At 40.3% G+C, this 27626-nt stretch overlaps 3 protein-coding genes across 3 annotated transcripts; all 3 read left to right on the forward strand.

Annotated features, from left to right (window-relative positions):
* Nucleotides 1-5244: 5244 nt before the first annotated feature.
* Nucleotides 5245-9245, forward strand: LOC118358306 (beta-centractin-like). Its single transcript, XM_035735957.2, has 11 exons — nucleotides 5245-5441; nucleotides 6286-6350; nucleotides 6471-6546; nucleotides 6720-6845; nucleotides 7016-7140; nucleotides 7410-7626; nucleotides 7764-7856; nucleotides 7994-8168; nucleotides 8291-8352; nucleotides 8489-8529; nucleotides 8619-9245. The coding sequence occupies exons 1-11, from the start codon at nucleotides 5394-5396 to the stop codon at nucleotides 8719-8721; spliced, it is 1131 nt and encodes a 376-aa protein (XP_035591850.1). The 5' UTR covers nucleotides 5245-5393; the 3' UTR covers nucleotides 8722-9245.
* Nucleotides 9246-12832: 3587 nt separating this feature from the next.
* LOC118358307 (BTB/POZ domain-containing protein KCTD9-like) lies at nucleotides 12833-20904 on the forward strand. The gene is made up of 12 exons (XM_035735958.1): nucleotides 12833-13008; nucleotides 16429-16550; nucleotides 16655-16698; nucleotides 16778-16874; nucleotides 17007-17065; nucleotides 17162-17290; nucleotides 17454-17521; nucleotides 17606-17701; nucleotides 17807-17956; nucleotides 18044-18149; nucleotides 18253-18386; nucleotides 19598-20904. Exons 1-12 carry the CDS (start codon nucleotides 12961-12963, stop codon nucleotides 19712-19714), a joined length of 1170 nt encoding a protein of 389 aa, XP_035591851.1. The 5' UTR covers nucleotides 12833-12960; the 3' UTR covers nucleotides 19715-20904.
* Nucleotides 20905-22203: 1299 nt separating this feature from the next.
* ankrd39 (ankyrin repeat domain 39) lies at nucleotides 22204-25376 on the forward strand. The gene is made up of 4 exons (XM_035735959.2): nucleotides 22204-22882; nucleotides 22985-23088; nucleotides 23201-23404; nucleotides 24794-25376. Exons 1-4 carry the CDS (start codon nucleotides 22783-22785, stop codon nucleotides 24938-24940), a joined length of 555 nt encoding a protein of 184 aa, XP_035591852.1. The 5' UTR covers nucleotides 22204-22782; the 3' UTR covers nucleotides 24941-25376.
* Nucleotides 25377-27626: the final 2250 nt, after the last annotated feature.

Here is a 27626-nt window from a genome sequence, read left to right on the forward strand (position 1 = left end):
ATTGAGTGCGGTCTTAGTGCCAGCTTCAGTCTGTAATGGTATGCAGACAGCTAAAAAAATACTCTCTAGGTAAAACTCTTGGCCACAACCTAAACGATACAGCTTATCATGAAAAAAACTACCACAGGCGAGCAAATCCTTGAGACTTCCTTAGATATCATGCACCAGCTGTTATTTACAAAAATACATAGTCCGCTGCCCCTTGTCTTACCAGACGCCGCTGTTCTATCCTGCCGATACAGCGTATAACCAGCCAGCTGTACGCTGATAATGTTGTCGTTCAGCCACAACTCCGTGAAGCTTATGATATTACAGTTTTGAATGTCCCGTTGGTAGTTTAATTTTCTGCGTAGGTGATTGATTTTATTTTCCAAAGATTGCACGTTTGCTAGTAGAATGGAAGGCAGTGGGGGTTTATTTGATTGCCTACGAATTCTCAGAAGGCAGCCTGCCCTCCGGCTCTTTTTCTCTGCTTTCTCTTCGCGCAAATGGCGGGGATCTGGGCCTGTTTCCAGGAAAGCAGTATGTCATTCACATCGGGCTCATTAGACTCGTTAAAGGAAAAAAAGGATTCTTCCATTTCGTTATGAGTAATCGTGTCCAGAAGATCTTTTCAGTCAGAGACGGTAGAGGCAACATTATGTAGAATTTGTATTTTTTTTACAAACAACGCAAAAGAAACACGTAAAACGTCAGCTTTCTTCCCCCGGCGCCACACCCTAAAAGTAAAATATAGTATATACAAATGAGATGAGCAAAAATATCTAAACATTATTAAAGTGACAATTCCTTGTTGCTTCTCTGACCATGACTATTAGCTCTGTACTTAGAGATTGGTTTAGCACATTAGTGATAGGGTGTCCACTATATGATACAGATATTCTCTCCTACTGTACCAACTGCTCTAGTGCCTCTACTTACAGAAAAACATGTATCTATCTCATTACTATTTACATGTGGTGGTTGAGAGGAAAAGCAGGTTGAGTGCATTGGTCCATGCAAAATGTGAAGAGTAGAAATAATAACTTATGTAAAGTAAATTGAATCTGTCAGTCAGACTGAAAGAGCATAACCATGCCATTTGGACTCTTAATATAGCAAGTTTAAGAAAAATATTCTTAGAGTTAATAATAATCTCCTCTAAATTTCTCAAAGTAGGCTTATATTATTTGCCAATATAATGGCCTGAATGATACATCTGCATGTCGGAAAAGTGAAACATCCCATTTGTAGTCTTGCTCACCAGAAGAAAGTATGGCACTCCACAGCGGCTGTAGGAAGAGACTATCCTGATTGTAAAAGTCCAACATTCCACATTGTATTTCAGTGCCCTCTGGTGGTGGTGTAGGCTTATCGAAACATACAGTGATATCCAAGTATTGAGATAGTGACATTTTGTGTTTTGTTCGCCTTCAAAATAAAAGTTATCAATTGAAACATCCAAACAGAAACAAATAGTGGAATAGCGCCATATTTGGACTTGACAATGCTAAACAAGGTTGGAGTGTTACATAACTTACAAATTAATATAATAATTAATACCATTTACAATAAACAGTAAAAAAAAATCCCTCTGGATGTATTATACAGCATACATGCATTGAGGGCATACACATACAGTGGGGCAAAAAGGTATTGGTAAGGATTCACTCCATTGTGCTGGAAAGAAAGCTCTGCTGTTGGGACAGCTTTATGTTGGCCCTAACAGTTGGTGGGCACTGCTTGTCACCATTATAAATGAATGTATTGTTTACTGTTGTGTAGTGGCTTTTCTGAAGAAAAAATGGTTTGCCCCACCATGATTTACATGCTAAAATCGACACTGGTTACATCCTTATTTTAAACGTTTTTTTTTTAAATTACAAAATCAATCTACACACAATACCCCATAATGACAAAGCGAAAACAGTGTTGACATTTTTGCAAATTTATTGTAGATAAAATCAGAAATACCTTATTTACATGAGTATTCAGACCCTTTGCTATGAGACTCGAAATTGAGCTCAGGTGCATCTGGTTTCCATTGATCATACTTGAAATGTTTCTACAACTTGATTGGAGTCCACCTGTAGTAAATTCAATTGATTGGACATGATTTGGAAAGGCACACACCTGTCTATCTAAGGTCCTACAGTTGACAGTGCAAGTCAGAGCTAAAAACCAAGCCATGAGGTTGAAGGAATTGTCTGTAGAGCTCTGAGACAGGATTGTGTCGAGGCACACATTTGGGGAAGGGTACCAAAACATTTCTGCAGTGGCCTCCGTCATTCTTAAATGGAAGAACTTTGGAAACACCAAGACTCTTACTAGAGCTGGCCGCCTGGCCAAACTGAGCAATTGGGGGAGAAGGGCCTTGGTCAGGGAGGTGACCAAGAACTGGACCGTCACTCCGATAGAGCTACAGAGTTCCTCTGTGGAGATGGGAGAACCTTCCAGAAGGACAACCATCTCTGCAGCTCTCCACCGATCAGGCCTTTATGGTAGAGTGGCCAGACGGAAGCCATTCCTCAGGAAAAAGCACATGACAGCCCGCTTGGATTTTGCCAAAAGTCACCTAAAAGGACTCAGACCATGAGAAAAAGATTCTCTGGTCTGATGAAGCCAAGATCGAACTGCTTGGCCTGAATTCCAAGCATCACATCTAGAGGAGTTCCTGGCACCATCCCTACGGTGAAGCATAGTGGTGGCAACATCATGCTGTGGGGATGTTTTTCAGCGGCAGGGACTGGGAGACTGGTCAGGATCGAGGGAAAGATGAACGGTGCAAAGTACAGAGAGATCCTTGATGAAAACCTTGAGTGCTCAGGACCTCAGACTGGGGGAAGGTTCACCTTCCAACAGGACAATGACTCTAAGCACACAGCCAAAACAACACAGGAATGTACTTGAGTGGCCCAGCCAGAACCTAGACTTGAACCTGATCAGACATTTCTGGAGAGACTGGAAAATAGCTGTGCAGCTACACTCCCCATCCATCCTGACAGAGCTTGAGAGGATCTGCAAAGAAGAATGGGAGAAACACGGCAAATACATGTGTGCCAAGCTTATAGTGTCATACCCAAGAAGACTTGAGGCTGTAATCCCTGCAAAAGGTGCTTCAACAAAGTACTGAGTAAAGAGTCTGAATACTCATGTAAATGTATTATTTAAGTTTTGTAAAAACCTGCTTGGTCATTATGGGGTATTTTGTTTAGATTGAGGGGAAACCGATTGCATCTATTTTAGAATAAGGCTGTAACATAACAACATGTGAAAAAAGTCAAGGGGTCTGAATACTTTCCGACTGCACTGTACAGACTTACCTATAGTGTGCATCCATAAAATGTGGTATCAGCTAGGATTTTTTTGGGTGGGAACCAGGTTACCAAGATTTCCCACCCAAACCCATCCCCTATTTGACTACAAATATCAGTGTGTAAAAATATATTTAAAATATAAGGCAGCGTTAGCTAACGCTAGTTGGAGCCAACATGTTTTCAGCTCTTTTCCCCCTGACTGATCAAAACTCATTTGCTCTCTCGTCTTTCTGCAGCAGACATATAGTTAGCAATATGTTTGGAACGTCAAATCGCAGTATCGAATCGCAATACATATAGAATTGTGAGAATCGCTATATATCATATCGGCACATAAGTATCATGATAATATCGTATTGTGAGGTCCCTGGCAATTCCCAGCCGCAAGGAACAGTGTGACATTAAATGGAACTGTTAAATTATATGCAATGTATAAATCTGACCCATACTTCATACGGTCTTCTCTGCTCTGCTATCCGCATGATCAATAATCGTGTATGCGTTGTTGTAGCCTACCGTATTTACTCATACAAATCGCCATGAATTCAAAGCACATGCATTGTTTATCCTGAAACTGTACATGCGATGCAACCTTGAAATGCAGCTCCCGAGTGGCGTAGCGGTCGAAGGCACTGCTTCTCAGTGCTAGAGGCATCACTACAGACCTTGGTTTGATTCCACACTATATCACAACTGGCCATGATAGGGCGTCGCACAATTGGCCCAGTGTTGTCCTGGTTTGGCCGGGGTAGGCCATCATTGTAATTAAGAAATTGTTCTTAACTGACTTTCCTAGTTAAATAAAGGATAAAAAGGTTCATACATAAAAATAAAAAAATGGCTCCAACGGGTAGCATTGATGTACTCTGCTTTTAGAGAGCACTCTTCAGAAGAAAAAAATACAAGTTAAACAGGTACGGTCCATAGCCTATGGAAAATATTTGGTTTGTTTGTTTGCTACAGGGTAGGCCTACCAGGTCCTGCATTAAGAGCTATTACCTTAATATTTGAGTAAACTCTTTGGAATTGTAATCTGTGGGTGTCACCGAGTAGGTGAAGCTGGCTGTACAGTGGACATATGCATGCCCCCAATGCAATTATGCAGTCTAACACATCCAGAGGGATCTTATTTTTTTATATATATTTTTTTTTACTGTTTGTCAAATGAATTATTATTGCATTATTTTTAAGTTATGTAACAACATTCCAACCTCGTTTAGCATTATCTAGTGGTCCAGATATGGCATTATTCCACTACTTGTATCAGTTTCAATGGTGAGCTTTTATTTTCAGTGGAGAAAGTACCCAATTGTCATACTTGAGTAAAAGTAAACATACCTTAATATAAAATAACTCAAGTAAAAGTGAAGTCACGCAGTAAAATACTACTTGAGTAAAAGTCTAAGTGTTTGGTTGTAAATATACGTAAGTATCAAAAGTGAATAGAATTGCTCAAATGTACTTAAAAATAGAATTGGTCAACTGTACTTAAGTATCGAAAGTAAAAAGTATAAATCATTTCAAGTTCTTTACATTAAGCAAACCATACGGCACAATTTTCATTTTTATTGACAGGTAGCCAGGGGTACTAACACTCAGACATAATTTACAAGCGAAGCGTTTGTGTTTAGTGAGTCCGCCAGAGCAGAGGCAAATTAGTAGGGAGGACCAGGGATGTTCTCTTGGCAAGTGTGTGAATTGGACCATTTCTGTCACAAAGTACTTTTGGGTATCCGGGAAAACGTATGGAGTAAATGTACAAAATATAAATAGTAAAGTCAAGTACATATCCCCCCCCAAAACTACTTAAGTAGAACTTAAGTATTTTTACACCACTGCGTGCACCCTATTGTTGCTAGCTAAGCTTCATACGTCACCGTTTTACTTCCAATGGCTTGCGATTGGCTTGTGTGGCTGTACGTCGAAATCGCAAAAACAACCCTCTAATCGTTGCACAGAGTGGGCGGATAATAGCTGAGCCTATCTCGCTATACATTTATATCTGCATCGTTGCGCCACATAACAAGGCGAAATCAGCTAACTACAATGCTAGGACAAAAGGATTCATAAAGGACCTATATCTATAAGGTTATCACCATGGAGTCCTACGATATAATAGCAAATCAGCCTGTGGTTATTGATAATGTAAGTAGCCAACATCATTGGTAAATGTAACGGTAACTAAGGTAACCGAAAAGTCGCTAACGTTAGTTTGCTTTTCAATGGGTGGGGGTCGTTGTCTTGTTTATAGCTAAAGTTAGCTAGCTGATTAGCCAGTGTATGCTTTTGCAAACCCTCTTATTGTCTGGATGGTTAGCTAACAAGATTAGCTAGATAAAGCCACAGATATCAAATATCTTTGCTAAAGCCACTGACTAGCTTTGCGACTCAGTCACTAGCTAGTTAGCTACCTACCATAGCATTGTGAGACGGGAAGGGTGATAACCAAGGCTAACAACAAGCTCACGTTAGATGGTTGCATCCCCAACCAATCCATCCATATGCAGTATGCGAATTATGGGGAGCTTTTCAACTAGTTAGGTTAGTTTGCCAGCTAGCTATAAATAAGAAGTCTAGCCAACGTTAATTATGAAAGAAAGGACGAGTTAGGAAACTAGCGCATCATCTAACGTTAGGCTAGATTATTATTAACAGCCTTTCTCTTCAGGCTACTTGATAGCAGCATCATTGTGAAATAAAATAAATAATAATTTACTTATGCATCAATGTGTTGCTGATCGTAATCAATACAAGGCATTAGAGTACAATAATTAAGGAACAGCATATTTTTACTACTGATATTGGGTCTGACACAGTAGTTTACAATAGGCCGGTGTGCTGCCCCTCAGCACTCTCTCATGACTACTGACTGATATCACTGTACAAACAGGATGAACAGATGGGGCCAGAGACGCCCTCAGTCCCTATAATAAATTAGTTAATATATGTAGCTGACGTTGCAAGGACCTATATGTTATTTCTCTTTCAGGGCTCCGGTGTTGTTAAAGCTGGTTTTGCAGGAGACCAGATCCCCAAATACTGCTTCCCAAACTAGTAAGATCAAACACTACAGCCATCTCAACACTATAATATTAAATACTTAAATGTATTTGACCGAAATGCTTTGTTTGAATGAAAAGTGTTTGTAAAATGATCCATGTGTTTACCTTCTAGTGTGGGTCGTCCAAAGCATGTTCGGGTGATGGCAGGTGCTCTGGAAGGAGATCTCTTCATTGGCCCAAAAGCAGAGGTACAGTGCTCTACTAAGACCGATGCCTGTGGCCCTGTGTCACTGATAATGTAAAGGGCTTTATGGGCCTGTATGCCTATATGTAGGCTGTCATTAACACTAAATCTGTATTTTTAAACAAAATATAGTACTTTGGCTGCTATTCCCAATACTTTCTCTCCATGTGGTTGTAGGAACACAGGGGGCTCCTGTCTGTACGGTACCCAATGGAGCACGGTATTGTGAAGGACTGGAATGACATGGAGCGCATCTGGCAATATGTGTACTCTAAGGAGCAACTACAGACCTTCTCTGAAGAGGTATTTTTCTCTGGTTTCTGTGACACTTATTCTGGGTACTTTTAATTTGATCATGAGAGCTTGTGTTCTCTCTCAGGGCTTCTTGAAGTTAATATGAATTTAGTTTTTTGTGTTTTTTTTACTGTTTCACTGCATTTACTTTCTTTTGCATTTCTCCTAATGTCCTTTAGCATCCTGTGCTGCTGACAGAGGCCCCCTTGAACCCAAGTAAAAACCGTGAGCGTGCAGCAGAGGTGTTTTTTGAGACCTTCAATGTACCAGCGCTCTTCATCTCCATGCAGGCAGTATTAAGCTTGTGAGTTTGTTTTTCCTCTAGATAACTTCTCTTGTTTGCCAGCCTTATTTTGGGCATACCGGTACATTCAAATATTTCACTCGCAAAGGAGGAAAATGGTCATAACTAGTTATCACAGCCATATAGGTCATAAAACCCCTCCTATGGCTGTGGTATTGACAACTAAGGAAACCCCAGGTTAATATGACATGTAATGCATTAGTAACTAGTGTTGTGAAAATGATCATTAGCAAAAACAACCGTTTTGAATGTCTCTTTGGATATTGCAGATATGCCACAGGCCGGACTACAGGGGTAGTGCTGGATGCTGGTGATGGGGTAACCCATGCTGTGCCCATCTATGAAGGCTTTGCCATCCCTCACTCTATCATGCGGGTCGACATTGCTGGGCGTGATGTTTCACGCTTCCTACGCCTGCTACTGCGCAAGGAAGGCTATGACTTCCACACCTCAGCTGAGTTTGAGGTTGTGCGCACTATCAAAGAGGTATGGATGAAGAAATTGTTGTATTTTTGATGGGGTCAAGGCAAATAGTTGTATAAATCTTCAAGACACTATCAGTCTTGTTATTGGTTTCATTCTTTGTCCTTGACGCCTGTCGCCCTAATTGTTTACATCTGCAGAGAGCATGCTACCTCTCACTGAACCCACAAAAAGATGAGACCTTGGAGACAGAGAAGGTGCAGTACACTCTTCCTGATGGCAGCACATTGGATGTGAGTCATGTTAGATTCATTCTCAAAATGTTTAAGATTTAGTGTTCTGGAAGTTAAATATTACTACTTACTTTGACATTAACATATAAACTGTTGTATTTTACTGATGAATTGACAGCTTGTTATCCCCTGTGTAGATTGGCCCTGCTCGGTTCCGAGCCCCAGAGCTCCTCTTCCGTCCAGACCTGATAGGGGACGAGAGTGAAGGAATCCATGAAGTTCTTGCTTTTGCCATTCAGAAGTCTGACATGGACCTGCGACGTACACTCTTTTCCAACATTGTTCTCTCTGGGGGCTCCACACTCCTCAAAGGTATGGACTAGAGTCCTGTCCCACCAATTACATATTGAAGACTGTAGCAAACAAAATCCACTCCTTCAGCATTGGCTAATTGTATTACTCTCCCTGTTTACAATTTTGTTTCTGTCCCAAAGGTTTTGGTGACCGGTTGTTAAGTGAAGTAAAAAAGTTGGCACCTAAAGATGTGAAAATAAAGGTATTTGCTGCCTTGGCGCCGTATTTACCCATGTATGAGCAGCAATTTCAATGTATTATGTTTAATGTTGGTGCAACATATTTCTGAACTAGTTGTGCTGTTTCACAGCCAGTTTATTTCCCTGTTTCTCTGTTAGATCTCTGCACCTCAAGAACGACTCTACTCCACGTGGATAGGGTAAGTAACGTCATGTGATCAGCCACACTTAGATTAAACAGTCTTTCCAGAGTAATGGATGGTAATGATCCTCTGTTGTATGCTTTAAGGGGCTCCATCCTTGCGTCACTGGACACCTTCAAGAAGATGTGGGTGTCAAAGAAGGAGTATGAGGAAGACCGAGCACGTGCCATCCATCGTAAGACATTCTGAAGAGACTGGTGGTGCTCCTATTCTGCCCCAAAAAAGTCCACCAACTTGTCCACCACACCCCCTGATGGGGAGAGCCCATGGCTCCCTATGGCATGCCTTCTACGGACTCCCCTACACGCCATATGACGGGGAAACTGGCCAGGACTGGCAAAGTGTTGACCAGCATTTACCAGAAAGACCCAGAACCTGTCCCAATGACAAGGCTTTAAGTTGCATCTCTTGATATTGTGGATTTTATTTTTGTTTTGTTTAAACACATTCAAGGCTAAGCTGCATTGCTTGATTCAAATTCTGTATTTATTCTGCTGTGTGTTATGCCCCATAAAATCCATCACTTAAATGACAATGAAGGTGAATGTTCTGCTTTACTTTGATATATTCAATTAAGACTTGTTTTTACCTTTGGGTGTGGTTACTGTGGCACATTAAACAGTGTGCAAAGATACTTTAAGAACTAGTTGAAGTTGTCTCCTTATTTCCCACAGTCTGAATGGAGACAGTTTAAATAAATTGTTAAAATATGACCCAGTGTACTGTAACTTACACCGACTCCATTTAAAAGTGTTGCTTCATATTTAACTGTTGAAGATGAGACACTGATGGATTAAAAAAATGTACAGATGTTGCAATTTCTGAGGTTAACTTTCCCTTATTTCAAACCCAAGTGGATCTAAATTTGTAATAAATATTTGATCGGTTCATCATTTAACTCAACATTGTAAGGGGACAAATATTAAATCTTGAGTGGACCATATGAATTAAAAGCACTGACACATTGGATAATATTAGTTTATGTGTCGGGGGCTAGGGTCAGTTTGTTATATCTGGAACTGGTATTCTCTCTTTCTTTACTTCCTCCAGGACTAATTAGTCTAAACTTTTAAACTGCACCAAAACGTATGATGTGATAAGACATGATAATGGGTTGGTTGTCATGTTTTCTGCTGGATATTTGCAATCTAAACCGAATTGGAATTATTGACTTCATTTTATATCAAAATGTGTATATTTTTCTTTCAAGAGGAACCATGTGACCATATCCTGCTCGAATAATGACTCCTTCAAGCAAACACTAAAATTAACAGTATAGCTGAAAGAAAAATGTCCTTAATTACAATAAATTTGTGCACTCTGCTGGGATGTATTTTTGTTGTGCTGAATACATTAGCAGCATGATTTTCCACACCTTCATCCACAGTACTACAGTCACTCACAGCTTTGCTGTGGTTGCTAGGAAACTCAGAAAGCGGATATGTAAGGCCTGTCTGCCAGTAGACATCGCCCTCTTGTGGCTGTCCACTGTAGTACATAAGTCCACAAGTGTACTGTTTGGAAGTTGTAAACATGCGTTGATTGCAGTTGTGATTCCACTTAGTATTATTATTTGACTCTGCTGGTCATCTATGAACATTTTGAACATCTTGGCCACGTTTTGTTATAATCTCCACCCGACACAGCCAGAAGAGGACTGGCCACCCCTCATAGCCTGGTTCCTCTAGGTTTTTTCCTAGGTTTTGGCCTTTATAGGGAGTTATTCCGAGCCACCGTGCTTCTACACCTGCATTGCTTGCTGTTCGGGGTATTAGGCTGGGTTTCTGTACAGCACTTTGTGACATCGGCTGATGTAATAAGGGCTTTATAAATACATTTGATTGATTGATATAACTTAAGATTTTGAATAAAAATTCTCACTGCAGATCCTCTCCAGCTCTGTCAGGTTGAATGGGGAGCTCTCCAGAGATGTTCGATCGGGTTCAAGTCTAGCCTCTGGCTGGGCAACTCAGAGACTTGTCCCGAAGCCACTCCTGCGTTGTCTTGGGTGTGCTTAGGGTCGTTGTCCTGTTGGAAGGTGAACCTTCGCCACAGTCTGAGCTCTGGAGCAGGTTGTCATCAAGGATCTCTGTACTTTGCTCAATTAATCTTTCCCTCGATCCTGAATAGTCTTCCAGTCCCTACCGCTGAAAAACATCCCCACAGCATGATGCTGCCACCACCATGCCTTCACCGTAGGGATGGTGCCAAGTTTCATGCAGGCATTCAGACCAGAGTCTTGTTTCTCATGGTCAGAGTCCTTCAGGTGCCTTTTGGCAAACTCCGAGCGGGCTGTCATGTGCCTTTTACTGCGTGACTACCGCAGAATGCTGTGGTAGTCATGCTGGTAAAGCGTGTCTTGAATTCTAAATAAATTACAGTGTCACCAACAAAACCCCCCCACACCATACTTTATTTAACTAGGCAAGTCAGCTAAGAACAATTTCTTATTTACAATGATGGCCTACCGGGGAACAGTGGGTTAATTGCCTTGTTCAGGGGCAGAACGACAGATTTTTATCTTGTCAGCTCAGGCATTCGATCTAACAACCTTTTGGTTACAGGCCCAACGCTCTAACCACTAGGCTACCTGCCGCCTCAATGCTTTACGGTGGGAAATACACATGCGGAGATCATCCGTTCACCTACTCTGTGTCTCACAAACACACTGCGATTGGAACCAAAAATATCAAATTTGGACTACAGACCAAAGGACAAATTTCCACCGGTCTAATGTCCATTGCTCGTGTTTCTTATTCAATGCAAGTAAATTCTTATTGGTGTCCTTTGTAGTGGTTTCTTTGCAGCAATTCGACCACGAAGGCCCGATTCTCCTCTGAACAGTTGATGTTGAGATGTGTCTGTTACTTGAACTCTGTGAAGCATTTATTTGGGCTGCAATTTCTGAGGCTGACAACTCTACTAAACATATCCTTTTCAGCAGAGTTAACTCTGGGTCTTCCATTCCTGTGGCGGTCCTCATGAGAGCCAGTTTCAATCATAGCTCTTGATGGTTTTTGAGACTGCACTTGAAAAATAATTATTCAAAGTTCTTAACATTTTCCTTATTGACTGACCAGGTCTTAAAGTAATGATGTACTGTTGTTTCTCTTTGCTTATTTGATCTGTTCTTGCAATAATATGGACTTGGTCTTTTGCCAAATATGGCTATCTTCTGAATACCACCCCAACTTGTCACAACACAACTGATATTTTGGTTACTACATGATTCCATGTGTTTTGATGTCTTCACTATTATTCTACAATGTAGAAATTAGTAAAAATAAAGCAAAACCTTTGAGTAGATGTTTGAGATTTTTACTGGTACAGTATATAAACAAAAAAAAACAGGACCCTGTCTTCCAAAGATAATTAGTACAAATCTACATTTCTTCACAGATCTTCATTGTAAAGGGTTTAAACACTGTTTCCCATGCTTGTTCAATTAACAATTAATGAACATGCACCTGTGGAACGGTCGTGAAGACAATAACAGCTTACAGATGGTAGGCAATTAAGGTCACAGTTATGAAAACTTAGGACACTAAAGAGGCCTTTCTACTGATTCTGAAAAACACCAAAAGAAAGATGCCATCTGCATGAACGTGCCTTAGGCATCCTGCAAGGAGGCATAAGGAGGCATTGCTCGTTCTGATATTTCTCAATTTATTTTTGGATTGTGTATTGCTAGACTGTTAGAGCTAGAAAACAAGCATTTCGCTACACCTGCGATAACATCTGCAAATCTGTGTACGCAACCAATAAACATTGATTTGAAATTGTTTAGGTACGGGTATATCCCAATGATTCTAGATACTACCATGGGTGTGTGGACTGCAGAGCGTGTGGACAATGTGGATAGCACCAGATATACTTCATTTATTAACTAAATCAAATTATGATAATACCCTTTTAGTGTACGAGCTTTTTGAAAAGACTGCCTGAAATATCTGGTGGGATAGAGTTTTGGCCTGCCTGGTGATGCAAATTAGTTAATAGACCAATTATTGCTTGAGAAATTGCTCTTTGCTGGTAAACTATTTTTGTTTATTTTTTAACATTTTGAATGAAACTATCACAAAGAGGTTAAGGAACTTAATTGTTACCCAGGAATGATTTGATATTGAGATAAAACCCGCCTGCATTGGACCTTTAAAGTATTACTGACGGCACGCACCGGCTTGTAAAACGATTGCACCCAATGATGGGCCCTGATTGGCTCACCTACTTTCTGTTTCAACATTTGATTGGTGTGAGGCTTAACGCCTTAGTAATATGCCCATTCCATTGGTTTGTTTGGCGTTAACCAATGTTCAAGGTTGTTTTCTTGCTGTTTCGTCCCACTGTCAAGTCTGCTAGCTAGCTACCTCTGGAGCATCCTTCTGGGGCTCATTGTTCTAGAATTAGTATTAAAGCTTATTACTAAGAATGAGAAGAGTTACTGTTTTTGTGAACGGGACGTCCAGAAATGGCAAGGTGCGTACAGTTAGCTTAGCTATTGAGCTAACGTTAGCTAGACTAGCTAGCTAATTTAATACAGCCTCATCTTCGACGCAACTAAGCCAATAACAGCCAAATGTCCAAACAAATTGGTTTAGTTGCATCGAAGTTATGCGGCCCATAATTTGTGTAGGTAGCTAACGTCAGTGGTGGAAAAAGTACCCAATTGTCATACTTGAGTAAAAGTAAAGATACCTTAATAGAACATTGTTTAAGTTAGTCACCCAGTAAAATACTACTTGAATAAAAGTCAAAGTACTTTGTTTTAAATATACTTAAGTATCAAAAGTGAAAGTATGAAACAAATATACCATGGTTAAGGGCTGTTCTCATGCGCAACGCGGAGTGCCTGGATACAGCCCTTGATATATATTGGCCATATACCACAAACCCCAGATGTGCCTTATTGCTTTTATAAACTGGTTACCAACGTAATTAGACCAATATAAAGACATGTTTTGACATAGCCGTTGTACATCAGACGGTATACCACGGGTGTCAGCCAATCAGCATTCAGGGCTTGAACCACCCAGTTTATAATTCGATATATAACATGCACCAAACACCTATGTCTAAGTGTAGTTTCATCAAATGGGGGGCATCCATAACTGTAAGTGTATATTTTTTATCTGAAGGATTCTTTCTCATTTTGCACGCTGCAAGGAGGCATGATGAAAGATAAGGGCTATATGTTTCGCAAGCGATGATTATTGACGTTTCTAAACCTTAAAACACAGCATCGGGATCGTATTTCACATTTTTTTATTTTTTTTTTATTTCACCTTTATTTAACCAGGTAGGCTAGTTGAGAACAAGTTCTCATTTGCAACTGCGACCTGGCCAAGATAAAGCATAGCAGTGTGAACAGACAACACAGAGTTACACATGGAGTAAACAATTAGCAAGTCAATAACACAGTAGAAAAAAATGGGCAGTCTATATACAATGTGTGGAAAAGGCATGAGGAGGTAGGCGAATAATACAATTTTGCAGATTAACACTGGAGTGATAAATGATCAGATGGGCATGTACAGGTAGAGATATTGGTGTGCAAAAGAGCAGAAAAGTAAATAAATAAAAACAGTATAAAAACAGTATGGGAATGAGGTAGGTGAAAAAGGGTGAGCTATTTACCTATAGACTATGTACAGCTGCAGCGATCGGTTAGCTGCTCGGATAGCTGATGTTTGAAGTTGGAGAGGGAGATAAAAGTCTCCAACTTCAGCGATTTTACAATTCGTTCCAGTCACAGGCAGCAGAGTACTGGAACGAAAGGCGGCCAAATGAGGTGTTGGCTTTAGGGATGATCAGTGAGATACACCTGCTGGAGCGCGTGCTACGGATGGGTGTTGCCATCGTGACCAGTGAACTGAGATAAGGCGGAGCTTTACCTAGCATGGACTTGTAGATGACCTGGAGCCAGTGGGTCTGGCGACGAATATGTAGTGAGGGCCAGCCGACTAGAGCATACAAGTCGCAGTGGTGGGTGGTATAAGGTGCTTTAGTGACAAAACGGATGGCACTGTGATAGACTGCATCCAGTTTGCTGAGTAGAGTGTTGGAAGCCATTTTGTAGATGACATCGCCGAAGTCGAGGATCGGTAGGATAGTCAGTTTTACTAGGGTAAGCTTGGCAGCGTGAGTGAAGGAGGCTTTGTTGCGGAATAGAAAGCCGACTCTGGATTTGATTTTTGATTGGAGATGTTTGATGTGAGTCTGGAAGGAGAGTTTGCAGTCTAGCCATACACCTAGGTACTTATAGATGTCCACGTATTCAAGGTTGGAACCATCCAGGGTGGTGATGCTAGTCGGGCATGCGGGTGCAGGCAGCGATCGGTTGAAAAGCATGCATTTGGTTTTACTCGCGTTTAAGAGCAGTTGGAGGCCACGGAAGGAGTGCTGTATGGCATTGAAGCTCGTTTGGAGGTTGGATAGCACAGTGTCCAATGACGGGCCGAAAGTATATAGAATGGTGTCGTCTGCGTAGAGGTGGATCAGGGAATCGCCCGCAGCAAGAGCAACATCATTGATATATACAGAGAAAAGAGTCGGCCCGAGAATTGAACCCTGTGGCACCCCCATAGAGACTGCCAGAGGACCGGACAGCATGCCCTCTGATTTGACACACTGAACTCTGTCTGCAAAGTAATTGGTGAACCAGGCAAGGCAGTCATCCGAAAAACCGAGGCTGTTGAGTCTGCCGATAAGAATTTGGTGATTGACAGAGTCGAAAGCCTTGGCGAGGTCGATGAAGACGGCTGCACAGTACTGTCTTTTATCGATGGCGGTTATGATATCATTTAGTACCTTGAGTGTGGCTGAGGTGCACCCGTGACCGGCTCGGAAACCAGATTGCACAGCGGAGAAGGTACGGTGGGATTCGAGATGGTCAGTGACCTGTTTGTTGACTTGGCTTTCATGGCTTTCTTGGCTTTCACATGAGCCAGTTGTCGGTGAAGCTAATGGCTGAAAACTGCAGGGAGAAAGCAGAATCCCACCTAGAATTTTCTCTCAATGCCAAACCCTTCATTGAGACAGTGCCACATTTTCATTTGTTTCAAAATCAAAATGAAAGAAAAGTTGTCTTGCAAATTCAGCAGGCTCTGACTTTTATAAGTTCAGTCTTTATTTTATTAATGCCACCTTTGGTGTGCTTCTTTATTTTACCTTTATTTAACTAGGCAAGTCAGGTAAGAACAAATTCTTATTTTCAATGATGGCCTAGGAACAGTGGGTTAACTTCCTGTTCAGGGTCAGAACAACAGTTTTGTACCTTGTCCACCACTCTAACCACTAGGCTACCCTGCCGCCCCTGCTTTGCACAAGCATCTTTTTCCCCAAACCTATTTATTTTTTATTGAGTCATACATACAGTGTTAGATTGTGTGAAGTTTACTAAATGTGTAATGTGATTATATTTTAACATGACTATTTTTAACACACAAAATAAAAATGTTTATTAATAAAATATTTAATCCATTGTCTACCTCAGATGAAGGGGATGATGACTTTTCAAGATGGAGGGAATCTGATTTCATTGTTCCTTAACTCGCGACTTAGTAATTTCATTCAATTTCATTCAGAGTAAGTGGAGTTAGGCTGCCCCGGAGCAGGTTAGTTCTGAAAGATTCGTTGCCATAGAAATGTACCTGACCAAAAGGTGAGCCACTTTCGTATGACCAGTTATCCCGAGTTGAACTCAGAGTTGACTAAAGTTAAGTCGCTAACTCCTGGCAGTCTTGGTAGATTTGAACTTTGTTGTTATCTGTCTATAAGCAGTGCTCTAGCTGTGTGTCATCATGTCATATTGCTGAGTCTATATTTAAGTAAGCAAGAAATAATGGGTTTTCCCAAATCAGTCTGTTTTATGACAATAACTCTGTTTTCCTTTATTAGGTTGTAGCTGTGTATGGGACCTTGACTGACCTGTTATCTGTAGCAACCAATAAGTTGGGAATCAAAGCCTGTAATTTATACAATGGAAAAGGTGGTCTTATAGATGACATAGCGCTCATCAGGTATTGTTAACTTCCTTCAACACTTTGTAGTTTCATGCATTTGGAAGGTCCTTACTCCTGCCAATATTGAGTATTCATTTCTCTACGATTTCTTCTTATTATAGGGATGATGATGTTTTGTATGTCTCAGAGGGAGACCCCTTTTTTGGTGAGTTTGTTTTCCTCTAATTCTTTCCTTGCAAACCATTTGGTTTGAGTTATCCCTATGAATAGTGTTATTATCTTAGACCCACAGAATGATGTCAGGGCTAGAGACGATCGGCGTGGGGCACACACCGATTGGCTGACGCTTAATATTGGAGGGCGTCTCTTCACCACCACACGGTAAGCAATGGAGGAGTTATTTCCATGGTCTGTGAACATCAGAAGTCACAAATGAACATCTTTCTCAGTATTATTGCCATCCACTTTATCCTTTGGTCACTTCTTTCCTCACAAACGGATCTTTTTTTGCAGGAGCACTTTGGTCAGCAAGGAGCCAGAGAGCATGCTTGCTCACATGTTTCGGGAGAAGGGTACAAATAATTAAGTCTGTCACATCTACTACTAACCCTGCTACCTTTTTTTTGTGATTTACCCATAATGATGTCCCCTCTATCCTTGCTCTGCAGCTGTATGGGGTAACAAGCAGGATGAATGTGGTGCTTACCTGATTGATCGCAGCCCAGAATACTTTGAGCCTATTCTTAATTACCTGCGACATGGCCAGCTCATTATCAATGAAGGAATCAATTTACTTGGTATGTATGGCATTTATAGCCAGAATTTTCATTACCTTGATTCTATGATACTGCCCACAGATGAATGAGAACACTTAATTTGTGCATGTTGAATACAGTATTTAGATTTCTGAAATATTGACAATATATTAGCTCAAATCAGTAAATTAAATGTGAATTTCAGGGGTTTTGGAGGAGGCCCGTTTCTTTGGAATTGAGCAGCTTGCTGAGCAGTTGGAAGTAGCAATAAAGGTGAAGAACTCCAGCTACATATTTCAAATTATTTTACATTTCAACACAGCATATTGATCCATGTCACCCCATGCTTTTCTCCAGAATAACCAGACACCTGAGGACCACTCTCCCATCTCTCGCAAGGAGTTTGTTCGGTTTCTGCTGGCTACACCCACCAAATCAGAACTCCGCTGTCAGGTAAAACGCAACACATTTGCTACAAGGACAACGCACTGTTGAACATTAGATCCGGTCTAACTAACATGACACGTGAACCTGACAAATAATACCTTTATCCACAAGGGACTTAATTTCAGTGGTGCTGATCTCTCTCGCCTCGACTTGCGCTACATCAACTTCAAGATGGCCAACCTGAGTCGCTGCAACCTGACACATGCCAACCTATGCTCTTCAAACCTGGAGCGAGCTGACCTGTCTGGGGCCAACCTCGATGTGAGCCCATAGCTCCTTCACTAGCCTAAGAAATCTTTCAGAAATTAGCAGTATTTTGTACGGACTGATTTTGTCTTTCTGTTTTAGGGTGCTAACTTGCAGGGTGTCAAGATGCTCTGTTCAAATGCTGAGGGGGCGTCTCTCAAAGGATGCAATTTTGAGGACCCATCTGGACTCAAGGCCAACTTAGAGGGTAAGCTTTCTAATTGATTTTTATGATAAGAGGAATGAGAAACATGGAACCGATAACACTTGTTTAACCTCTGGTGTTGAACATCTAATTTCTGTCTTATTAGGTGCCAATCTGAAAGGGGTTGACATGGAGGGAAGTCAGATGACCGGAATTAACCTGCGTGTGGCCACTCTCAAAAATGCTAAGCTGAAGAACTGTAACCTGCGGGGTGCCACTTTGGCAGGAACCGATCTTGAGGTAAGCTGAGGGCATTTAAGAGGATTAATCTTGAGACAAAAAAATTAAGTCAAATAGAATTAGACTACTCTTGTAATCATTTTAAGTTTGTTGTTAACGTCTTTGCGCACCCATCCTGTTAGCGGGATCATTTTCGTCAACATCCGCTGAATTGCAGAGCGCCAAATTCAAATGAAATTACTAAAAATATTTAATTTTCATGAAATCACGAGTGCAATATAGCAAAACACAGTTTAGCTTGTTGTTAATCCACCTGGCATGTCAGATTTAAAAAAAGCTTTTCGGCGAAAGCAAACGATGCTATTATCTGAGGATAGCACCTCCGTAAAACAAAGAGAAAGCATATTTCAACCCTGCAGGTGCGACACAAAACACAGAAATAAAAATATAATTCATGCCTTACCTTTGACGAGCTTCTTTTGTTGGCACTCCAATATGTCTCGTAAACATCACAAATGGTCCTTTTGTTCGATTAATTCCGTCGATATATATCCAAAATGTCCATTTATTTCGCTCGTTTGATCCAGAAAAACACAGCTTCCAACTTAAGCAACGTCGCTACAAAATATCTCAAAAGTTACCTGTAAACTTTGCCAAAACATTTCAAACTACTTTTGTAATACAACTTTAGGTATTTGTAAACGGGATGATCTGTGTTCAATACAGGAGGAAACCAAACTGACACTACTTTTCTGGTCACTTGCCTCCATCAAAAAGTAAACATGAAGTGACCCTCATTTTGAACAGGGCTACTTCTTCATTACACAAAAGAAAAACCTCAAACAATTTCTAAAGACTGGTGACATTCAGTGGAAGCGGTAGGAACTGCAAGAAGGTCCCTTAGAAATCTGGATTCCCAATGAAAACCCATTGAAAAGAGTGACCTCAAAAACAAAAAAAATCAGAATGGTTTTTCCTCTGGGTTTCGCCTGCTACATAAGTTATGTTATACTCAGACATTATTCCAACAGTTTTAGAAACGTCAGAGTGTTTTCTATCCAAATCTACTAATAATATACATATCTTATCTTCTGGGGATGAGTAGTAGGCAGTAAACTCAACAAGTTAAAGGTTTGTCAGTTAGATACCATGAAGTTGTCAATCCTAAAATAGATGTCACGGTAATAAAACAGTTAAGGTTAGTACCAAGAATAATGACTGTGGTTAGTACCAAGAATACTGACGGTTGAGTTTCGTTTTACTCCTCACAGAACTGTGATCTGTCTGGCTGTGACCTACAAGAGGCCAACTTGAGAGGGTCCAACGTGAAGGGGGCCATTTTTGAAGAGATGCTGACTGCATTGCACATGTCTCAGAGTGTTAGATAACTCTCCTGCACATTCCATCTGGGTTCAGGCTGGTTAATCTCATGGATGCCTGGCAAAGGTCTTCATTTGCCAGCCAATCCCACCCACCCCTACTATCAAGCTTCTTTGACCCTTGTGCAATACAGGTAGTTTTATGCACATACCTGGCATTCCAGCTCATATACTAGCTTTAAATAATTTGCACTAGAGCACATTCAGGGATATTTGTTTAACTGTCTTTCCTTATTTTTCCCCAAAACCAAAATATTTCATGTATGTTTACAATTGTGTCTGGATTCAATCCTACCTTATTAGTATTCTTTTAAATTCTAGATGTATATACACTCTTGATTATTTAATGCAACATCTCTGAAAGTCAGATTATTAAACTATAAGTGCATGAAGGTTTAAAGTAACAATATAAGGGCATGGTGTGACTGTACATTCTTATCAATGTACTTAGTTTTATGTCAGATAGGCTTTATGATTAGGATAATGTTTTTTCTACGCCAAAGCCATACTGTAGCATGATAAAAATGGCAAAATAATTTGCTGTTATTGCACCACCTAATTATGCTGTGGATTTCATTTTTCTTATAATAATGTGGCTGATGAAACAGAATTTCAAGAATGCAATGTACTCTTCATTGATAATCACTGAAGTCAGAAGCTGCCTGTTGTTTTGTTTGGTGTTGTCTGTGAATCTACCTCGTTTTTTTTTTTACCACTTTCGGATTTATATCTAGTTCCATGCATTTCATGGTGGTTTATGTCTCTTGTTGTATGAAAACCATTATTCATCATATCCAAATATGATAAGCAAATAATCAAAGTGAATAAGCTGTTTTTTAATAGTGTTTACTGTCATTTTCAAGCTTGTGGATCACCTAGTTGTATGAGGAAGATGGTTGTATAACAACACTCCCATCACAATGAATTGCATATAATTCAATCATGTTTTGAAGTTTGCACAAATCTGTCTTAAATTAAAAATGTTGTTCACTAACTTCTGTTTTACTTACTCGCAAGACACCAAAAAGTTGAATGTGGTGCTTGTAGTGTTTAAATTTTTTTTTTTTTTTTTAAATCCAGTGCTTACAAAACTTGTGCGTTTTATAAGGATAGCAAAACATCACTGCTGGACTGTGATTGTTAAAATCTGTCAGTTTGTTTAAGAAAATGTTTGCATGTTTAAAGACTGGTAAAATACAGTCAAAGGCTGCTGAATTTTTTTATAGGTGTAGCTGAAACCTTTTTGAGATGCAATATTCTCGTCTCTATATATACTCTTCCATAGTAGGTACTCTTTTGTTGTGATAATGAAGGCAATCATAAAGAATATTGCACCTTGCGTGTGGAGATCGTCAGTATCAGGACCTTGTAGAAAAGAACAATGGTTATTTATTTTGATATAACATATTGACGAAATATGGAATGAAAGTTAGTTAAAGACGGGGTGTTTCTCTTCCTCCCCTGTCTATAATTATTGCACTCAAGCACAAACATGTATTTCAATAAATTACTGTTATCAATAAACAAAAGCCACTGTGTAATTAAAAATGAAATACTGTTTTCACTAACTTTCCAGAAGAACACCAAGACCATGTGCCTAATTTAATTTTATCGTTGCTGCTGTAAAAGTGCACAAAAAGGCTATTAGGGGTGCCTGAAGTGGAGGTGCTTAAAGCTGCTCTGTAATATATTTTTGAGTGGAGCCTTTTCTGTAATCCACTTTGTCCTCCTGCAGCAGTGATGGAACTGGTGGGTATGGCATATGGGAACTAAGCTGTCTATAAAACCTCAGACACCTGAGTTGCTTACCTAAAGTAATAAGGCTTACTTTGCAGAATGGAAGAGAAAAAGGTCTTGTTGCTGCTGCTTTTGGTAGCGCCTCTAGTGTCACACGGTTGCTGTCAACATTGGTCCTATGGCTTGAACCCAGGGGGGAAAAGAGTTACTGACAGCCTGTCTGACACCCTGGACAATGTAAGTACTTTACCTATTCATAATATGGAAGCAAAAGTAGCGAGGTCTTTTCCTAAAGGTTGTGATGGTAAAGTATCAATGATGGCAGGGATGTTCCTATAGTTGCATTGTAAAATCTAGTTAAAATGACAATTCTACAGCTGGCTGAAGACCTTCCGAAGATAGACACATCTTGCAGTTTGTTTGGCTGTGCTGATGTCTCACCTCATCCCGAAATGTACTGGCTGAGGGCATTCATTACTTGTGAGTGACATTTACAATTTTTAAAATACATTTCCCTTCAAGAAGCTACCCAGAAGTTGAATATAAAGGGAGGTTGTTTTGGTAGTTAAATATTGCAACTTTTTATGTGTTTTCTTTCTCTCAATGTTTTAAACAATTTGTATCCAAATTGTAAGTAATGTTTTTCATTTACTTTTTTCTAGGTAAGCCTCGCTGACAGACAAAGTGGACTCAATAATATATAGCAACTGTATGCTAGCTTACTCTATTAAACATTGCCGTGCCATCATTGTGTTTTGTGGTGTCTGTTGGGGGACAATTTTTGCTAGATCGCATATTACAGGGTATGGCTTTACAACAGTGTAACACGATGTCAAAATACAATGACGGGTAGGCCATCATAAATAAGAATTTGTTCTTAATTAACTGACTTGCCTAGTTAAAACTAAATTCCAACAAATTATTGTCTGTATGAGTTACGTTGTCTACTCTTGTAGCAAACCTTTATTTTGAAAATGTTGACAGCATGGCTTTAATGTCGAGTTCCTGTGTACACGTGTTCATCACGGGTTAGTTACACAAGTATTTGTATACATTCTGTGGTGGTGGTTCAAGATTATTAGCTTTGAGTCCAGATAAATAGCTAAACTCAAGCTCGGTTACTTTGCAGACAATCGTCCGGTTTTCGCTAGCATCTGTGTTCGCTACTTATGAGAGCTAGCTAGCTGTAGCTAACAACATTAGCTAGCTAACGTTAGCAACGTACAGTAGTGGGACTTGGAAGCCAGCTACCGAGTGCAACGTTTCCTCTATTTTCGTGCTTTGTTTTTCAAATGCGTTTTTTTATACAAGATACATAAACAACTGCACTGAAGACTGCAATGTCGTCTGGAGGCCATCAATGTAACGTTAGGTGTTGTTCCCACCAACTTGCGTCCCCCAGTGCGCACCAAACATTGGATGAAATGGACTTTGAAAGAGGTAGCTTTATTTGGTACTTTAGTACTCATTAACAGTTTGCCTGGTTAAATGGATCACAAAACAGATATAGCTGTAATGAGTGAAGTCTGAGTGATATTACAGGTATTTGGTCTGCTGCAATGGATGGAGACTTGGAGAGGGTCAAATCACTCCTCAAGAAGGGTACAGACCCTAACCTAAGAGACTCAGCCAATTACACTGCTTTGGTGAGGATGTCTCCAAAGGCAAAAATGATAATTTCACCTATATTTGGTAAAACATTTTGGCTGAGTTGAACTGATCCTCCTAACCATGTGTAATGGTTGTGATGTATTTCAGCACTATGCCAGCCGCAGTGGGCATAAGTCTGTATGTAAGTTCCTTCTGGAGAGCGGGGCATGTGCCAATCCTCAGACGCCAGGTGGGGCCACTCCTCTTCACCGATCTGCCTACTGTGGACAACTGGACGTGGTCCAGCTGTTGCTTCACCATGGGGCAGATCCCCAGCTATGTGATGGTGATGGATCCTCCCCTTTACATAAGGTGCAGTACTAGTCAATGGCTATAAAAGGAAAATAATACAAAAGCAATAACGGCTGCATTATGTTGTAAGGCAATACTGTAATTCAGGGATGAGCAACTGGTGGCCCACGGATCAATTTTCCTTCGATTTTCTTTTTTATAAATACAGTTGGAGCCAAATATATAGGCACCCTTCCACTTAAATCATTTCCTATTTCTTCTCAAATAATTTGAAATGAAAAACAAAAGTTTTTTCACCGTACGTTGTTAATGGATTTTCAACATTGAAAAAAACATTTACTTTTTTTAATTAAAACTTAAGTTTGGGCATGGGCAAAATTATTGGCACCCCTGAGCTATTTTTATTTAACCTTTATTTAACTAGGCAAGTCAGTTAAGAACAAATTCTTATTTACATTGATGGCCTAGGAACAGTGGGTTAAACTGCCTTGTTCATGGGCAGAACGACAGATCTTTACCTTGGGGATTTGAACAGTCCAACCTTTCAGTTACTGGCCCAACGCTCTAACCACTAGGCTACCTGTCATGTTTAAGTGGTCCCTCTACCAACTGCTGGACTGTTCTGGAGTGGCCAGCGAAGAGTCCAGATCTGAATCACATCCAAAACCTATGGAGAGATCTTAAAATAGAAGTTTAAGAATTAGAGCAGTTTGCTGCTGAAGAGTAGCCCACATTGCCAGTAGTATGGTGCAGCAAGCTATTTGATGGCTACAAGATGCATTTGTTGTCAGTTATCTTGACCAAAAGATGCGCAACCAAGTACTAGCTCCACGGTGCCAATCACTTTGTCTATGCCATTTTGTCTTAAGTTTATAATTTTTTATTTAGAAAATAAAGTTGACAAAATACAATTTGTTTCTGCAATGTTGCAAATCCTCTGTTGCAAATCCAATAAGATGTGAAGACCAAATTTGGTTGTGCATCAGCAATTTTTCCTCTAGTCAGTGACTGACATAAATCTCGGTTACCCAGAAGTAAAATTCCCGCGAAAGTAGTGTATTTGTCCATGAGAGATTAGTCTTTACAGTCACTCAATTAACCCAGGTTTTAGATTGGTAAATTAGTCTAGCCAGCTATTTCCGGCCAGGGGGCCTCCATTGATTTTATTCGTCACTGTCACTAAGATATGATATTAACCGCAAATATGTCAAAATATGTAGAATTGCATGGAATTAGCTGTAAAACTACAATTCTTTTCTCTCCTCGCCAACTAAATGTAACTAAGGGCTGGCTCTGAATGCATGTGGGGTTATGGATCGGGAACACAGACCCGTGAGCCACTGCAGCCCATCATGAGTTCAGATATTTTGTGGGGCCCACCCCATCAAAGTTGCCCATCCCTGCTGTAGTTGTATCACTTACGCTGGTGTGTGTTGACAAAGGGAGCAGGCTGCAGAGCAGAGCCATGAAGATGTCTGCAGACTCCTTCTCCAGTGCTGTCCCTCCCTCCGGAGCCACACAAACAAGAAGTCCCAGGTACCTTACCAGCTAGCACCAGATGGCCATCTGAAGGAGCTCCTGGAACCCCCACAATAACACAGGGACACCCAGCTTAACCAAAGTCAACACAACACATGACTTATCAGGTTAACTAGAAGATTATCTATGAGGCAGTCACTTGTGTTGAGCTGTTTTGTGTTTGTTTTCTTAAGGTCCACACCTAAACTGGCTGGTAAGGGATTGATTTTATCTGGTGCAGTTCTTTCTCAACCAGCAGGGGGAGCAAGTCTACCAGCAATTGGTTTACTTTGTCAACTAGCTGTTTCTGCATGTTCACACTCACAAAATTCTATGGCATGCTGATCCTGACATCCTGGCCCTGAATTTGCTAGGTTTTGATGGCCCTTGGATAACTGCAGTAGCACGCGCCTGTTTGTCTGTACTAGCTGCTTTGAGCCATAGAGCAAGTGCACGTCTGTGAAAAAGATGTACTGAAAAACTGATTACGTGGTAATAAATTAATCTGGCAGTAGTTTGCTTCTTGTTCTACTGTTTTTTCATAGAACGTGAAACTGAAGAGGCTTTCCATATGGTGGGAGGGCATTCCATATGGTGTGAGACTGAAATGTGTATGAGTGTGTTGTGGGGAGGAAGTAATTCTGCAGTTTATGGATTTTCCTTGGACAAAATAAATAGCGCCAGCCTCAACAAAAATAGGATTAATCAAGCAAATGAGTTAGCTTTAGTTTGACCACATACATTATTTATATTATGAAAAATCTCTCATTTTGTCTGATCAGTTATGATGGATAAGACTTGTATAATGTCTAAATGAATGGATTTATGTTTGTTTATGGACATGAGAGGGAAAAAATCCATCTTATATGTCTGGACTTGGCAGTAGCTACTTGGCCAACATCCTTGCCTTTCAATAATTAGGTAAATATATAGTTTGAAGTTAAACTTTTTGCGCTCTCGCTCTCTAGCATTCATTAAACTGAATAAAACACTCGTTATATTATTAAAATCTTTACTACACATTTCACTGCACCTATCCAGTGTATGTGACAATAAAACGTATATACACTACAGTTCAAAAAATTTGGGGTCACTTAGAAATGTCCTTTTAAAAAAAAAAAAAAGCACTTTTTTGGGGGGTCCATTAAAATAAACATCAAATTGGTCAGAAATGCAGTGTAGACATTAATGTTGTAGATTACTATTGTAGCTGGAAAAGGCAGATTTTTTTTTTTTATGGAATATCTACATTGGTGTACGGATGGATGCCCATTATCAGCAACCATCACTCCTGTGTTCCAATGGCACGTTGTGTTAGCTAATCCAAGTTTATCATTTTAAAAGGCTAATTGATCATTAGAAACCCCTTTTGTAATTATGTTAGCACACCTGAAAACTGTTGTCTGATTGATTATTAAAAACAATAAAACTGTCCTCCTTTAGACTATTTGAGAATCTGCAGCATCAGTATTTGTGTGTTCGATTACAGGCGCAAAACGGCCAGAAACAAAGTACTTCCTACTGAAACTCGTCAGTCTATTCTTGTTCTGAGAAATGAAGGCTATTCCATGTGAGAAATTGCCAGGAAACTGAAGATATTGTATGTACAATGCTGTGTACTACTCCCTTCACAGAACAGCGCAAACGGGCTCTAACCTGAACAGAAAGAGGAGTGGGAGGCCCCGGTGCACAACTTAGCAAGAGGACAAGTCAATTAGAGTGTCTAGTTTGAGAAGCAGATGCCTCACAAGTCCTCAACTGGTAGCTTCATTAAATAGTACCCACAAAACAATGAAGAGGCGACTCCGGGATGCTGGTCTTTTAGGCAGAGTTGCAAAGAAAAATCCATATCTCAGACATATGTCAATAAAAATAAAATATTAAGATTGGCAAAAGAACACAGACTGAGGAAGATTGGGGGGAGTGTTATGGACAGACAAATCTAAGTTTGAGGTGTTCGGATCACAAAGAACATTCGTGAGACGCAAAAAAAAAATGAAAATATGCTGGGGGAGTGCTTGACGCCATCTGTCAAGCATGGTGGAGGCGATGTGATTGTCTGGGGGTGCTTGGGTGGATCTTGGAGAGGGAATGCTATCAAACCATTTTGCAACGACATGCCATACCCTGTGGACAGTACTTAATTGGAACCAGTTTTCTCCTACAACAGGACAATGACCCAAAGCACAGCTCCAACCTATGCAATAACTATTTAGGGAAGAAGCAGTCAGCTGGTATTCTATCTATAATGGATTGGCCAGCACAGTCACCGGATCTCAACCCTCTTGAGCTGTTGTGGGAGCAACTTGACCATATGGTACGTTTTTTTTTTTTCACCTTTATTCAACCAGGTAGGCTAGTTGAGAACAAGTTCTCATTTACAACTGCGACCTGGCCAATATAAAGCAATATAAAGCAGAGTTACACATGGAGTAAACAATTAACAAGTCAATAACACGGTACAAAAAAAAAGAGTCTATATACATGGTGTGCAAAAGGCATGAGGAGGTAGGCGAATAATTACAATTTTGCAGATTAACACTGGAGTGATAAATGATCAGATGGTCATGTACAGGTAGAGATATTGGTGTGCAAAAGAGCAGAAAAGTAAATAAATATAAACAGTATGGGGATGAGGTAGGTAAAACTGGGTGGGCTATTTACCGATAGACTATGTACAGCTGCAGCGATCGGTTAGCTGCTCAGATAGCTGATGTTTGAAGTTGGTGAGGGAGATAAAAGTCTCCAACTTCAGCGATTTTTG

Source organism: Oncorhynchus keta, chromosome 25 (genome assembly GCF_023373465.1).
Source record: "Oncorhynchus keta strain PuntledgeMale-10-30-2019 chromosome 25, Oket_V2, whole genome shotgun sequence".
Taxonomy (NCBI): Eukaryota; Metazoa; Chordata; class Actinopteri; order Salmoniformes; family Salmonidae; genus Oncorhynchus; species Oncorhynchus keta.